This window comes from Peromyscus maniculatus, chromosome 1, assembly GCF_049852395.1.
Source record: "Peromyscus maniculatus bairdii isolate BWxNUB_F1_BW_parent chromosome 1, HU_Pman_BW_mat_3.1, whole genome shotgun sequence".
NCBI lineage: Eukaryota > Metazoa > Chordata > Mammalia > Rodentia > Cricetidae > Peromyscus > Peromyscus maniculatus.
Genome location: NC_134852.1, coordinates 29,263,389 through 29,279,201, shown reverse-complemented (window position 1 = coordinate 29,279,201; position 15,813 = coordinate 29,263,389). Strand labels below are relative to the sequence as shown.

Genomic DNA, 15,813 nt, shown 5'->3' with positions numbered 1-15,813 from the left:
ATGTGAATGAGTTTGATACAGAGGAGGAAGGATAGAAGAGGAATATATAGCATTAAGGATATTTCAAACGTTATAAGCACTCATATTATTATATTATGTTTACCTAAAAGTACATCATATACACATATTTTTAAATGAAGTTGGCATGAGAATGATCCACACCAAGAGCCATTGATTTATAGAAATCCAGAACCAGGGATGAAAAACCTCCTTTCAAACTCTTGGTCAGGTTGGTCCAAGAGATTCCTCAAACAATATATGCTATTGCTGTTGTATGTGAAGAGGAAACACAATCTCACCTTGCTCCAACTCCAGGACATTCCACAAAATGCTTGGGTACCAATAGTCACCTGGGCATCTCCTTCTGAGTCTCAGCATAGACACTCAAGTTGCATTGGTGCCCAGGACATTAGCCAATGGTTCTGATGGGCTTATGAGTCTTAACAAGACAGTCAGGGTCACCAAGGGGTGGGACAGAGGGTGTAGGTTTTCCTGATGACTGCATGTCCTCAGGGATTAGGTCTAGCCGATTCTCTCCTGCAGTCACGTAGTAACAGATAGTGCTGGTCCATACTGCTGTCCTGTCCCAGTGTCAGGGCCTTGTTCACATTTTAGGCTACCTTATCACCATGGCAACATTCACTTACTATGTGTGCTATCATTGGGAAACTGAGACACAGAAACCTCAATGTGTAGATCTGCCTCACACAGGCCATGGGTGACAGAGAAGCTGTCTATGTACAACCTTGTATACAGTGTTATCACCCTGGATATCTTCTCAGGTTTCTGTGGAGGGAGAGGAGCTGTTTTCCAGAGATGTCAATCTTGGTCATCAGCAACTCAAGGGGAATGTCTGTTCCAGGAAGCGAAACCAAATGGACAGTTAGATTTGACTCTGGAACTAAACTACCTGCCTCAGAAGAATTTGGGAAAAATTCCTGGACTCTGCAACCAGGCTGCTGGACAGGAAATCACGTGTTTTCTGGAATTCTGCTGTCACTGCTCCAGAAAGACGAAGGAAGGCTTTGCTTTCTTCCTTCCAAAGGACCCTGCATCTAACTCAGGGCTCCCTCTGCCCAGGAAGTGACTATTTCAAACAACCTTAGCATCTGTCTCTCATCATACCTCATTGTACTCCTTAGAGAAGTAATCCTTTCATGGATTGGCCTTAGGTCTTGGGTATGAGTAACAATGGTCTCATATGGAAAATGTTAAAGTCCAAAATTCCTAACCTAGTTCTGCAGAGCACATCTCTACCTTCTCCAGGAATATCTGCCTCTGCAAACATCCACCTGGGAGTGCTGGAGAGATGGCTCAGTGGTTGAGAGCAAGGGTTGCTCTTGTAGAGGACTGACGTTCTGTTCCCAGGACACCCATGGCAGCTCATAAGCAATCTGTGATTCCATTTCCTGGGGATTCAATGGCCTGTTCTGGCTTCTGTGGGCACCAGGCATACTTGTGGTTCATAGATATACATGCGGTAAAAATAACCATGCACCTGGAAAGAAAGACAGAAATGAGGAAAGAAAGAAAAAGGAAGGAAGGGAGGAAGGAAGAGAGAGAGAGAAAGAGAGAGAGAGAGAGAGAGAGAGAGAGAGAGAGAGAGAGAGAGAGAGAGAGAGAGAGAGAGAGAGAGAACAGCAACTAATATTTCAGGAAATATCTCTTTATGGTCCTTACCTGTAAAATACAGAGCATTACAGGACAAGACAATGATTTTGCCTCAAGCTTACCTGTACCCCTTGTTCTTCACTTTCCTAGATCATTCTGAGACTCCTTTGTTTTGGGGAACCTTGCCTCATCTCCATCACCATCATACACCTGAGAAGATTGGCCCATGTTATGATCCAGGCTGCTCATTTAGCTGATTGACAGGCACTCTCCTGGTTTGAGATTTCTGTACACACAATTCCAGATTACATAGTCTGTGGGTGCTTCTCAGGGAAGCTCGATGGGAAGCCTTATTCTGTCCTGTCTGTAGGATTTCCTTGAAAATCATTGCCTTTGAAGGTACTGGAACAGGTTTATCAGAGGATATCAGTACAGCATCATTCCAAGGCAGACGGTCCTTGATTGCATAAGAAAGCTAGCTAAGCATGAGCCAGAGTGTGAGCCTGCAAATCAACCAGCAAATAGCATGTTTTCTGACTTGATTCCTTAAGTGCTATAATACAACACAGCCCAGAAGGGAAATGGACTCTACTCTCTCTTCTAAATTGCTCTTTTTCAGGGTGTTTTTATCACAGTAAGAGAAAGACACAGAGAACAGTGTATAGGGAAGTCACGCCTATTTGAATTAATGTGATTTGTACTCAAGGCAACCCCCCTCGGAACTCCTGGGCAAAGAGTAGTTAGGATGTAGATAGCAGTGATTGGCCAGAAAGTGCACGTGCAACCCCCTACATTAGTGTCCTCTCTCTCTCTTTTTTTTCCCCACCAGACAGGATTTCTCTGTAGCCCCAGCTGTTCTGGAACTTGCTCCACAGACCAACCTGGTCCAGACCTAAGAGATCCCCCCTGACTCTGCTTCCTGAGTGCTGATTAATGGCTCTCATTACTATGTCCAGCTGTGTCCTGTCTTTTTAATCTCAAGAGAAATGTCCTAGCATTTTTCTCTGAAATTTCCTGAGCACAAGGCTCTTCCTGAGAATGCTCTTGCTCTGTGTTCACACTACGTCTAACTTTAGTCCAGGGCTTCCCAGGACAAATCCTGAACCCTGTCTAGACACATCCTACAGAAGATGGAATTAGGAGTCCTGAAGAGCACAGTGGTCAGGATGGCAGGCCCGGCATCCCACCTGTGCTGAACATATCAGGGAAGCTCACATTTGGTTTCTTTTTTTTCTTTTTCTTTTCCTTTTTCTTTTTCTTTTATTTCCTTTCCTTTCCTTTTCTTTTCTTTTCTATTATTTTATTTTATTTTATTTTATTTTATTTTACAATACTATTCAGTTCTGCATAACAACCACAGATTCCCTTGTTCTCCCCTTTCCTGCCCGCCTCCCCTTCCCCCCAACCCACCCCCCACTCCCACCTCCTCCAGAGCAAGGCCTCCCCTGAGGACTGAGATCGACCTGATAGACTCAGTCCAGGCAGGTCCAGTCCCCTCCTCCCAGATTGAGCCAAGCGTCCCTGCATAAGTCCCAGGTTTCAAACAGCTAACTCATGCAAGGAGCCCAGGTTTCTTGACCATGCTTGCTGTATCCTGACATTGCAGTTCTCCCAGTGATCTCCAGGGGGTGATAGCAGGGTACACGCTCAATGCTATGAAAATTGTTTCTTCAGCCATGACCAGCAGACTGCTTTCCATCTCTGTCCCTACTAACCTTGAGCTCCCTCCCTAGACCCTGCTCTGACCTACTGGCTCCTTCCTTTGTCTGAGAACACATTTTTGCATGGGGACCATGACGGTGTCCTCTCTCCTGGCATCTCTCACAGGGGAAGACCAGATTACCACCAGGGAATCACCCATGAAAGGGCAAACATGACCCAGGAAGACAGAAAAGGACATGGGTTCAGCCAACACATAATGCTAGAATGCTACCTTGAAACCATTCATAGGGAGATGGAGCCCACAGTCCTTTCCAGGACACACAGGTCACCTCTTTCCCAACACTGAGCACATGGAACTCCTCACACAACTGCTCCTGGACCTCTCTCCTGTATCTTTAATTTGACTGGTGACATTAGTGATAAAGGAATGATCATCGTACCTAGTCATCACTCAACTGGTCTCTTTCCAGCCCTCAGAGACATTTCTGTCACCTTCTTACTGGGGGTCAATTCCACTTTCCAAGAGCACTGAGAACGCAGGGTAGAGTCTGGGCTCAGCTGGGTCTTGGTGTGACAAGGACACAGAGGCATGATGAAGCTCACTCTTTGGTGCTGACCGGCACAGGCAAGGACGCAATAGGTGTCAGCCCTGGGATGAGTCGTTGTTCTCTGAGGGCATGGGGATGCTTATCAGCCTTGTTGCTCAACGTGTTTCTTGGAGGAGAAACAAAAAGGGAAGTTGAGAGGGATGCGGGACAGCACTGAGAGTAGAAGGGAATGAGCAGTGCGTTGGACTCAAATCCCATCACTCGCCATCCACTGGATTCTGGGAAGTGCTCCTGTCTGAGAAAAATCTCAGCCCAGAAGGAGGAAGAACAGCAGAGCCTGAGTTCTGTGTTGGAGCTGAATCTCTTCTTCTCATAGGGAGGAAAGCAAGTGAGATATTGATGGAGGGGTCCTCTGTGCTTCTCTGCAAGGGGTGTACACCCTGGCAGTGGCTCCTGGTCACAGGTAAGTGTTTCTGTTCTCTAACTGTGTAGGGAGGGGAACTCAGGGGCAGGCTGGAGTCTCCTAAAGAGTCAGGATCCTGAGAAGAGACTCAAGTTTTCTGTTTGCAGTCATGGGGCAGAAGGTAAAGTGAGGGACAGATGTTCAGCAGCCTGAAGCTCTCAGAGGACAGCAGGTGATGATGGTAAGGGAGAAGGCTCAAACACTCCATGTTCACAGTGAGTTACATTGGCTGCAATGTTCTGAAGACAGCTGTTCCCAACCATGGCAGCGTGACCCTCCAAATAGAAATCAAACAGGGCAGGGCTAGTGAGATGTCTCAGTGTGTGAAGATATGACAACCTGCAACCAACCCTCAGCTCCCACACAGTAGATAGAGAACAGACTCCGGAGAAATGGCTGGATCTACATGAACAACCTGGACATGAGTGGGAGCAATGAAGGGCGAGGGTTGAGGGAAAGAGAGCGGGAGATCCCAGCTGGATCAAGAAACGAGAGGGAGAACAAGGAATAGGAGACCATGGTAAATGAAGACCACATGCAAAAAGGAAGAAACAAAGTGCTAAAGAGGCCCGCAGAAATTCACAAAGATACCCCCACAAAAGACTGCTGGCAATGGTCGAGAGACAGCCGGGACTGACCTACTCTGGTGATGGGATGGCCAAACACCCTAATAGTTGTGCCAGAAACCCCATCCAAGAACTGAGGAATCTGGATGCAGACATCCATGGCTGGGCCCCGGGTGGAGCACTGGGAGTCTAATTAGTGAGAAAGAGGAGGGTTTATATGAGCGAGAATTGTTGAAACCAAGGTTGGATAAAACACAGGGACAAATAGCCAAACAAATGGAAACACATGAACTATGAACCAAAGGCTGAGGGGCCCCCAACTGGATCAGGCCCTCTGAATAGGTGAGACACTTGATTGGCTTGATCTGTTTGGGAGGCGTCTAGGCAGTGGTACCAGGTCCTGTGCTCATTGCATGAGTTAGCTGTTTGAAACCTGGAGCTTATGCAGGGACACTTGGCTCAGTCTGGGAGGAGGGGAGTGGACCTGCCTGGACTGAGTCTATCAGGTCAATCTCAGTCCTCAGGGGAGACTTTGCCCTGGAGGAGGTGGGAATAGGGGGTGGGCTGGGGGGAAGGGGAGGGGGGCAGGAAGGGAGAGAACAAGGGAATCTGTGGCTGTTATGTAGAACTGAATGGTATTGTAAAATAAAATAAAATAAAATAAAAAAGAATAAAATAAAAAAAACCCAAACACACAAACAAAATGCTCTGGTTCTAGCAGAACTGATGTCAGTATATCCAAAAGAGGAAATCATGGGTTGACTATAATCATAGAGGGAACAGAGAAAAATAATCAGAAGTGAGGACTTTCCAGAGGAGGAGTTCATAGAGGCATTGCTTCTCACTCCAAATATTCTCTGTAAGGAGGATATGGGACACCGAGTGGGGAACCAGGCAGACACCTGAGCAGAGAATTCCTAAGAGGGTTACTGACACACTCAGACACTGTGAGTCAATGGAAGTCATGTTGCTCATGCCTGCAAAGGAGGGTGGGCACACTTCTATTCACACACCAAAGCTGAGTGATGATCACACACGTTTAATATTGGTGTTTTTTTTTTTTTTTCCTCAATTCCTTTCTAGCCTCCCTTTTAACCTTCTGGCACCTGTCCACCACTGCGGATGTGACCATTGAATCACTGCCACCCCTAGTGGCCGAAGGAGAAAATGTCCTTTTCCTTGTCCGTGATCTGCCAGAAAATCTTATGGCCTTAGCCTGGTTCAAAGGACTAACAGATATGAAACAAGGAATTGCGGTATATACACTGCACAACAATTTAAGTGTGACAGGGTCTGTGCACAGTGGCAGAGAGACAATATATCACAATGGATCTCTGTTGCTGGAAAACGTCACCCAGAAGGACACAGGATACTACACTCTACGAACCTATAACAGACGTGCAAAAATCGTATCAACAACATCCATGTACCTCCAAGTGCACGGTACGTGATTCATTGTGAACTCTGTGAGCTCTGTGAGTCCTTTTTCACTGGACATACACAGGAGAGTGGTTTGTGCCCACCTTGCCCATAAGATTGAGATGTGTACGCGTTACATGTAAATGCATGGTAAATGGGGAGATATCATAGCTGTTCTTAAGGAAGGAATGCAGTTCCTAGTGAAGAAATGAAGTGGCACATGAGAGAGACAGAGACAGTTAGCAACTGGTCATTTATAGACAGTAACCTCATGGCCTTGCCAGATGGGGCTTCCCATCGTGGGTTGACATATGAACACCAGTTATCACTTGTTGTATGCTCTTATGACCCACGACACCTATGCATTGTGCCCCAGCTGGGTTTGAACATTCAGTCAGGATACATATGGTGTAGAACAATGGCATGGATCAGAATCTTTCGTTTGAGTTCACCTTGCACACAGGTGGATGCATGGTGGGAAGTTCAGCCAAGGATATCCGCCTCTAACTCTTGAGGTTTTTACCAGGAGTGTTTCCTTGAGAAAGACCATGATTGAGGTAAACATGAGACCCTCACAGAGATGTGAGTACCAGGATGCCCTGCCTGCAGACCTCTGTCTGACACTCAATTCCAGGTGTCCACAAGAAGCATTTTATACGTGTTGGATTCTGACTTCCTGATGGCAGGGAACAGTGGTCCCTAGTAATGAAGGTCTTGCGATGTGTGGAACCAGACTGCACTGTCATGAAACCTTGGTTGGGCTCCATCTCTTGGACTGTCTTCTTCAGAGAGTCATCAGGGGAGCATAACTCAACAGGTGTCCAGGCCATTAACTAACTGTCCTCATTGGACATATGAGATTTCACATAAAGGTCTTGGTCCCCAAGGAGAAGGACTGAGGACACAGGTTCTCCTGACAAGTGCTTGTCCTCTGGGCCCAGCTTGGGGATTTTTTTTCTGCAGGCAAATGGCTACAGGCTGTGCTGATTGACAGCTTCCCAGACATGAGCCTTATTTCCCCCGGTGAACACCAGGGTATGTTATCAGGACACATAAGGAACTGGCAGAAAAGTATTTACCTGAACCAGGATCTTACCTCGTAGCCTGGTTCCACCCCTGTTTTCACAGACCTGGAAATCATGGTCCCAGCATTCTCAGACAGGCTGCTTAATGCATCTGCTACACTGCCAAGGAGATCACGTTCTGTTTCCCACTTTATGTGTTTATATTTTGGGAAATACACAATATCCAAGGGGAATGAACTAAAAAGAGGTTCCAGGCATCTCAGAAAAACTACAGAGCACATGGGCAGACCCATTACACAGCTCAGCAGAGAGAAAAAGTGGGAACATGGTCCTGAAAATCTCGCACAGGCTGAAGGAGCTAACAGCCTTTTTCCAGGAATCAGGTCACCTCCTCCCACACACCTGAGATGTAAGACTGCTGTCACATCCTGGGCCTTTTGACCTCAGTCAGAACCGAGTCTGATGGAGACTCCAGTGAGAATAGATCTGTTCTTTCCCCAACACATCACTCATCTGGTCCCTCTGGAGCCTCAAAGGCAGATTTGTCACCTTCCTGCTGGGAGCAGATTCCATGTTTCCAGAGCATTGAGAACACAGGGCAGACTGGGTGCCCAGCTGGGTTTCTTTGTCACACAGTTGTGCAGACTGTCCCTTTTTGATGCTGACAAACCTAGGCCAGGACACAGCAGAGTGCAGTTCTGTGGTCAGCTGCTGCTACCTCATGTCACAGGGATGGTCATTACCCTTGACTCTCACTCCATGTTCTAGAGACAGAAACATAAGGAGAGAATGGGAAAGGAACTTGGGGCAGTCCTGAAACTGGAGGGGCAGAGCAGTGTTTTGAACACAGACCCACCCCCAGCCCATGGGACTCTGGGAGGTGCTCCTTCCTGGGAAGAGACTCAGCTCAGATGGGGGAAGGACAGCAGAGCTTGGGAGCTGTGATGGAGCTGAAGAATCTCAGAGGGATGACAGATCAGCCTACTGAGGCAATGGAGGCCCCTCTGTACTCCTGTGCAAAGGCTGCACCACATCTCAGGGGCTTCTCCTCACAGATGAGCAGACCAGGAGTTGATGGTGTGAGAGAGGAGAGGACTGACATACACTCTGGAGTCTCCTGAGTGTCACAAGGACGCGAGTGGAGACTCAGTGTTTGTAGGGGAGAAGATAGAGCAGGAGAGAGGCTCAGCATTAAGATGCTCTCATTGAATATTAACCAGTAAGGGTGGGGAGACATTATTCTTGCATGAAGTTAGTCAGCATGGCCCAATATTCTGAAGACTGATGCTCTCAGCTTGATGGCCCAAATAAAAATCAAGCTGGTGTGGATCACTGATGTGCTCCAATGGATATAGGCATTTACTTCATTGTCTGGTTAACTGAGACCAATGAACAGAAGTCCTCTGACCTCCACTTAAGTACTATGTCTATATCCACCCCATATACTAGACTAAACCTTACACCACTCACACACAAGTATAATATGTAAACAAGTCTAAAAAATCAAAGATAATAGAATGAGTTAATATTATATTCCCAAACCTATGAGTCTCTTACTTAAATCCATGGGCGAACAGGGTTCTGGGATATCATTCATTCAGTCTCCACATGTATCTGTGTTTTTTTCTAGGCACTATTTAAAAAAAATACAAGACAACTCATGGTTCTTATGATGTCCCAGTTTGAGTGGACTTGAGGTAAAGAAAGCTAGAAGGAGAATTCAGTATTGGCTACAACCCCAAGAGAAACAGAATAACACAGGGTCTGTAGGGGAAGAGGTCAGGCAGGCATCACCCCAACACCAATCCACTGCAAATGTGAGCAGGGATCTGATGGCAGTAAGTCAGGGCCATGTTCATAACTGAAGAGAGAGAGAGCCACATAGTGGAAACGAATAGTGTGGGGACACTGAACATGGGGGTCATGTGCAGACCTCCACCAACTAGGGCAGGGAGACACCCACAATCCTAGGCTGAGCAATGGACACAGCTGCTCATGACACAGGGCCTCATAAGTCACATACAAAAGTCTCATTTCTCTCTCTTCCCTTCTAGCCTTCCTTTGGAAGTGTGGGCGCCTTGCTACCTCTGCCCAGCCCAGTATTGAATTAGTGCCACCCAGCGTTGCCGAAGGGGGAAGTGTTCTTCTACGAATTTACAATCCCCCAGAGAACATTGTAGGCTTTGTCTGGTTCAAAGGAACGATTAACTTCAAGAACGTTGTGGCTACCCACCTTATATCAGACAGGAAGTCAACTGTGTGGGGGCCTGCATACACTGGCAGAGAGACATTGCACAGTGATGGATCCTTGTTGCTTCACAGTGTCACTCAGAGAGACGGTGGAGTGTACACCCTACGAGTTCTGAGAACAGACACGGGAAAGGAAGAAGCAGAAGTGCAGCTCCAGGTGGACAGTAAGTGACTCTCTGTGACTGTTCAGCTCTGGGTGGGGCTTAGACACACAGGACTGTCATGGCTGCCCTGGCCTCCCTTACCTCTGCACTGTGTCCCCACGGGGAGGTTTGAATACTTAGCACAGGACACACTGGTAGAGACAAATGTCCATTGATCATCCTCCATCTTCTGGCTCCACCTGCATCAAGGAAGACCTTGATGGAAAGTAACTCAGCCTAAGATGCCAGAGTCAGCCCAGGCTCTTGGGGCTCTAGAGTAGAGAGGCCTGAATCCTGTCATCTTTCCAAGGCTGGACTAAAGTGACCCAGGGGAGCATTCTAGTGCTCTATACTTACAGTCTCTCAAAGATGATAGGGAACAGTGATTTAAGAACATCCATATCAAACGGGAATATTTAATAGCTCCAAATTGAGAGTGTTATAAATAAAATCCAGGAACTGGTGTAGAGCTCATGAAGGGGTGCTTTCTATTGGCTTGCTCTTCATACTTGTTCAACTAGCTCTTATATCACCCAGGACTCCTAGCCCAGGGCTTGAACTGCCTGCATTGATCCAAATCCTTTTGTATAAATCCCCAATTTAAAATAAATGTAAACTATACTCTTGCTGACAGGCCAATCTGGTGGTGGTGTTTACAACTGAGGCCTTGTCTTGCAAAATGACTGTAGCTTATGTCAAGTTGACATAAAACCAGTCAGTCTAGATCCCAAGCCTTTTGAAGACCTGAGCCTGCCTTGAAGATGAGACTGCTTCCAGCCCCCACCCAGCCCCAGACCTAAGGGCTACCCGACAGAGCAGCAAGTGCATCTGCTAGGTGGGGTCAGGGGTTGAGTGTTGCCTCAAAGAAACTGAAGAAAAACCTAGAAAGTGAAAGTTCCAGGCCTGTTGAGTTCTGGGGAGGCATTATCTCAAGTGTACATCTCAGTGTACATGAGTGTGTGCAGTGTCTGATTGAGGCCTGTGAGGGAGCAGCCTTTTAGACACCCAAGGGTGCAGTTTCATGAAGAGGACATGGCACTATCAGGGGCACTGTTGGAAAGGAGGAGGCCATGTTTCTGTTCTGCATTAAGTGGGATAGACACACAGACCTGCACCTCTAGGTTGAGTAATGAATCCATCTGCTCAGGATGGAGGTCGTCATCTTTTCAACAAGCACAATGATCCCCATGTGATGATTTTTTTCCTGTTTTCCCTCCCAGCTTCTCTTTTTCTGTTCTGTAACCCTTTTACTTCTTCCCAAATCATGATCCAACCGGTGCCTCGGTATCCTGCTGAGGGGAAAGGCGTACTTCTCCAAGTTCATAATCTTCCAGAAGATCTACTTACCCTTGTCTGGTACAAATCAAAGTTTAGTACTTCAGTCCTTAAAATTGTAGAATATAGCAGAACCATCAATTCCATTTCCTGGGGGCCTGAACACATAAGAAGAGGGATGGTGTACAATAATGGATCCTTGATGCTCCAGGACGTCACTGAGAAAGACTCAGGAATGTACACACTAGAAGTTTTAAAGAAGAATTCCAAAACTGAAAAAGCATACGTGGAATTTTATGTAAAGAGTAAGTGACTACAGTTTCCCATGGCTGGGGGGGGGCTTTTCCTACATCATACACTAAACTGTCAGGACTGGGCTGTGCCTGCTCTCTCCCCCATTGCATTGTGTGCCACACTGGGGTTTCAGCTCTTACTGCAGGACACATATGGGGTAGATAAACTGTAATAAATTAAAACTCCTCACCTGTCTTTATGTGCAAAGAGGAGGACCTGTGCTGGGTATCAGCTGCAGCCCAGACACTTTGGAGCTCTTACCATGCACATATCTCCAGAAAGACTCTGTGGGAGTTAGGCAGTCCCTGGCTAAGGAAGCCATGAGGTCCTCACAGAGAGCACAAGGAAGCCCTGAATCCAAAGTTTTGCCCTTGGATAGACTCAAGGTGACATTGGGGAGGTTTTTCTAACTGTTTCTATAGATATCCTGTGAGAGCGACAGGGAACAAGGCTTTACTGCTGTCCAGTCATGGGACCGACTATCCCATAGAGTGTAGAACCAGCTGTGTACTGACATAACAGCTGCAGTTAGGTAGGTCACCTGAGCCTCTCCTCCTGAGGCTTAGTGGACAGGTGTCTCGGCCATTAGCCTATAGTTCTGATGGGCTTAGGAAGCTTCACAGGAAGGTCAAGGCACCTAGGGAGGAAACAGAGGAGGTAGATACTCCAGATTCCTTCTTCACTTCAGGGATCCAGCCTAGGGAATTCTCTTCTGCAGAATAGTAGCAGATGCTGCTGATGTGAGCAGCTTCCCATCCCAAGTTCAGACCATTGCTCATAACTAAGCTTAACTCATGGGCAAAGCAATGATCATTAGGGAGGGCTAGATGTGCCTGTTACAGGGAAACAGAGACACAGAAAACAATGCCTGAATCAGGGTAACACAGTCCCTGGGTGGGAGATCCAAAGTAGAAGATACGTTTATAGACACAGCTCCAAATTCTCCCCACTGGAAGCTTTATAATGTATAAAAAGGGCCTGGTAGAACTCTAGGGACTTCTGTCATTTGGTACCTTCCTCCGTTTCTTTATAGAGTATGTGACACAGCCCTTTGTACAAATCACTGATACCACAGTCTCAGGAGGTACATCTGTGATCTTCACCTGCATTTCACCCGACACTGATATCTCCATCCGTTGGATCTTCAATAACCAGAATCTGCAGCTCACAGAGAGGATGACTCTGTCCCCAACCAAGTGTGGACTCAGAATAGATCCTGTCAGGAATGAGGATTTTGGAGAGTATAAGTGTCAGATCTCCAACCGATTCAGTTTGAAGACCAGTCTCCCAGTCTTCTGGCCGAGATGAGTTAGTGACCTCTCCTCTCATCCTACAGCAGAGTGGTGTCATTTCTTTATCAATGGAGTATAACATGGAGAAAAATTATGTGATGAAAATGATTAGTTACTACTCTGGTACAGCCATCATGGTGACTCATGGCTATAATCCTGAGATAAATGTGTGTACAACGGAAGGCCAGGATTTAAAGTGAGGTTGTCTTAAAAGGAAAATAAAGACACCAATATGGTATATAAAATTCAAAGGCCTCAAGAGCTTAGGTTGTGGTTGAAATACATAGCGATGCCTCGGAATTCATGGGAAGCAATTTCAGGAGCCCTCAGACTTTTGGAGACTGCTGTCACAATGGTGCATTGTTTGCATAGAGAAAAACATCCTCTCATAGGCTCAAATACATTCCCTGTTTAACTAATTCACCTAGGTCCAATGCTGCCTGCGCACCATCATCCATGTGAAGTGAGGAAGAGTAACAGGAGAAGGGACTGCCCATGTTTCACTGTGGACATAGCTGGTTTCTAAACAGCTTTGGTTCACAGTTGGTTTAATGCACAGATGTAAGGTCCTTCACGTAAGGGCAGATCATACTGTTTTCATCCTGAGAATGGCATTCACAGTGGGGCCTTACACATGAGTGTTTTTCTGTTAATATGTATTTCTTTCCTTTTTTATTATCCTCTTATATATTACATCCTGACCACAGTTTCCCCTCCCCCGGCTCCTCCCTAAACTCCACTTCTCCTCTACCCCAGATCCACTCCTTTTCTTCTTCACTTAAAAAAAAATGATCAGGCCTCCCTGATATATCTACAAAACATGGCATAACAAGTTATATTAGACTTGCCACAATCCTTCACATCAGAGCTGGGAGAGGCAACTCAGTAGGAAGAAAAGGGTCCAAAGGGCAGGCAACAGAGTCAGAGATGTCCCCACTTCCACTCCTAGGAGTTCCAGGAAAACACCCATCTACATTACCATAACTTATATCCAGAGGCCCTACCTTAAACCCCTACAGGATCTGTGATTATCTCTTTAGTCTCTGAGATACTCTATAAGCCCTGCTGAATTGATTCTGTGTTCCATGTTCTCATGGTGTTCTTGTCTCCTCTGCTTTCTACAATCCTTCCCATACTCTGTGGAGTTCCCCTGCTGCTGCCAAGTATTTGGTTGTGTGTCTCTGCATCTGCTCCCATCAGTTGCTTGATGATGCCTCTCTGATGACTATTAGGCTAGGCACTTACCTTTGAGTAAAAGAGAGCATCATTAGTAATCATTTCATTGAAATGTTTTCCCAGTCATGTTTGGTTCTATCTTGAATTTCTGGGTTGTCCATCCTCTGGTTCCTGGCCATCCAGGCAGTGTCAGGTCTAGTCTCCCTATCATGGCATGGGATTTAATTTGGACAAGTCATTGGTTGGCCCCTGTCGCAAGTTCTGTTCCACCATCACCCCAGTACATCTTACAGGAAAGACAGATTGTAGGTCAAAGGTTTTGTTGTCCCACTCCCACTGCTAAAAATCTTCTGTGGTTATAGAAGATGGCTGTTTCATGCTATCTATCCCTCACATTACTGTGGTCATTCTTATGGATTCCAGGGAGTTTCTACTGTAGTAGGTTTCTACATTGCTCTCCAAATGCCCCCACCATTCCAGTCATTACTCCAAGTCCTCTCTCCTTACATTCTACCTTCCTCCACCTGTTTCCTTCTGTTCCCATCCCCACCTCCACGCAGTCCTTCCACAAAATCTATTCTATTCCTTAAGACTTCCCAGGGAGTTATATGAGTCCCACTTGAGTCCTCCTTGTTACTTATCTTCTCTATGCACGTGATAAAACAGGACATCTAATTGTTTGCGCTCAATATTAATTTATAGTAGTAGAGCTCAGATAGGTGCATTTGTTTGCCAGTTCCGGAAACTTCTGTGGAATATGTTCATGTCATGTACAGATCTATTTTACAGACAATTAACTGGCCACATTTTATTTATTTGCATTCCCTAAATGTTCTGTCCAGGACATCTATGAGAATACTGACAAAAAGAGGCCACCACAGCATCCTTGTGTAGATCCTGGTCTTACAGGGAAAGCTGTAAGTGTCCCCATGGAGTACTGAGTTGGCAGTGGGTTTTCATGTGTCTCCCTACTGCACTGGCCTCTTTCTACCCCTAGTTTGTCTGTTTTCAACATTAAAAATTGTTCACTTTTGTCAGACTTCTTTATTGATTCAGTCTTAAGAGTTATAAGTGGAATCAGTTTTATGTTTCTTCACGGTTTCTCCTCTGTAAAGTTCTGGGTCTCTAGGTCTTTGTTTCATGTAAGTCACTCTACAGTCATGGAAACATGTTTTCCTTGAATTAAGTAAGAATTGACATGGACAATGTTATGACTGGTCAAGGTATTAATCAGGTTCAAGTTGGAGGGACCTTGGCAAGACTGAGGCTGTGACCATTTCGTTGAGAGCAATCAGACTGGTAATACCATTATCAGAACCAGAATGCATCGGCAACTGCCAGCATCAATAGACTTGTAGTTGCCAGGATATAGCATTATGTAATCTATCGCTGGGGGGTTTTATTACTTCTTTCTGTTTATTAAGCATATCTCTCAGAGATCAATTTGATCTTTCTATAACTGCTTGTCCTGGAGGATTGTGTGGTATGCCTGTAATACCTTTTATGTTGTCATATGCAAAAAAAAATTTCATTTTACTCAAGACATACACTGGAGCATTGTCAGTCTCGATTTTGATAGTTATTCCCATCGTGGCCATAACTTTTAACAAATGAGTGGTTACGGAATGAGCCTTTTCAGAACTCAAAGCAGTTGCCAAATAAAATGCTGAATATTTATCTATGGTGTGGTGTACAAACTTTATTTTTACAAACTCTGCAAAATGTAACATATCCATTTGCCAATTTTATTTTTTGAATACCCTTTGGGTTACTTCCTGCAGGTAGTTGAATTTAGTTATACCAGCAACATGTAGGACATTTTCTTATAATTTCCTTGGTTTGTTGCCAAGTGATGGAAAAATTGTTTTCCAAACCCTTGCTATTGACATGGTGTTTTTCAATGAAATTCTGAGGCTTCTAACACATTTCCTACCAATAGTTGACCAAATTCATCATTACCTTGTGCTAGAGGGCCTGGTAGCCCTTTAGACCCTCATGGGAATCTGATATGTGTTATATAAAAGGGATTATTTCTATTTCTGATTATTTCTTGTAACTGAAAAAATAACAAAGTCAATTCTGTATTATC

General features: G+C 45.6%; 1 protein-coding gene across 1 annotated transcript; it reads left to right on the top strand.

The window, feature by feature from the left end:
* Positions 1 to 3,991: 3,991 nt before the first annotated feature.
* On the top strand, positions 3,992 to 15,401 carry LOC121825879 (pregnancy-specific glycoprotein 22-like). Its single transcript, XM_042269712.2, has 5 exons — positions 3,992 to 4,284; positions 5,934 to 6,293; positions 9,349 to 9,708; positions 10,908 to 11,267; positions 12,290 to 15,401. The coding sequence occupies exons 1-5, from the start codon at positions 4,221 to 4,223 to the stop codon at positions 12,562 to 12,564; spliced, it is 1,419 nt and encodes a 472-aa protein (XP_042125646.1). The 5' UTR covers positions 3,992 to 4,220; the 3' UTR covers positions 12,565 to 15,401.
* The last annotated feature ends 412 nt before the right edge of the window (positions 15,402 to 15,813 follow it).

Bases quoted from the DNA above. Each gene is read 5' to 3' on its own strand.
- LOC121825879 (XM_042269712.2), top strand. From the start codon at position 4,221: ATGGAGGGGTCCTCTGTGCTTCTCTGCAAGGGGTGTACACCCTGGCAG. The intron at 6,294-9,348 runs GTACGTGATTCA...CTTCCCTTCTAG, and splicing joins CATGTACCTCCAAGTGCACG to CCTTCCTTTGGAAGTGTGGG. The intron at 9,709-10,907 runs GTAAGTGACTCT...TTTCCCTCCCAG, and splicing joins AGTGCAGCTCCAGGTGGACA to CTTCTCTTTTTCTGTTCTGT.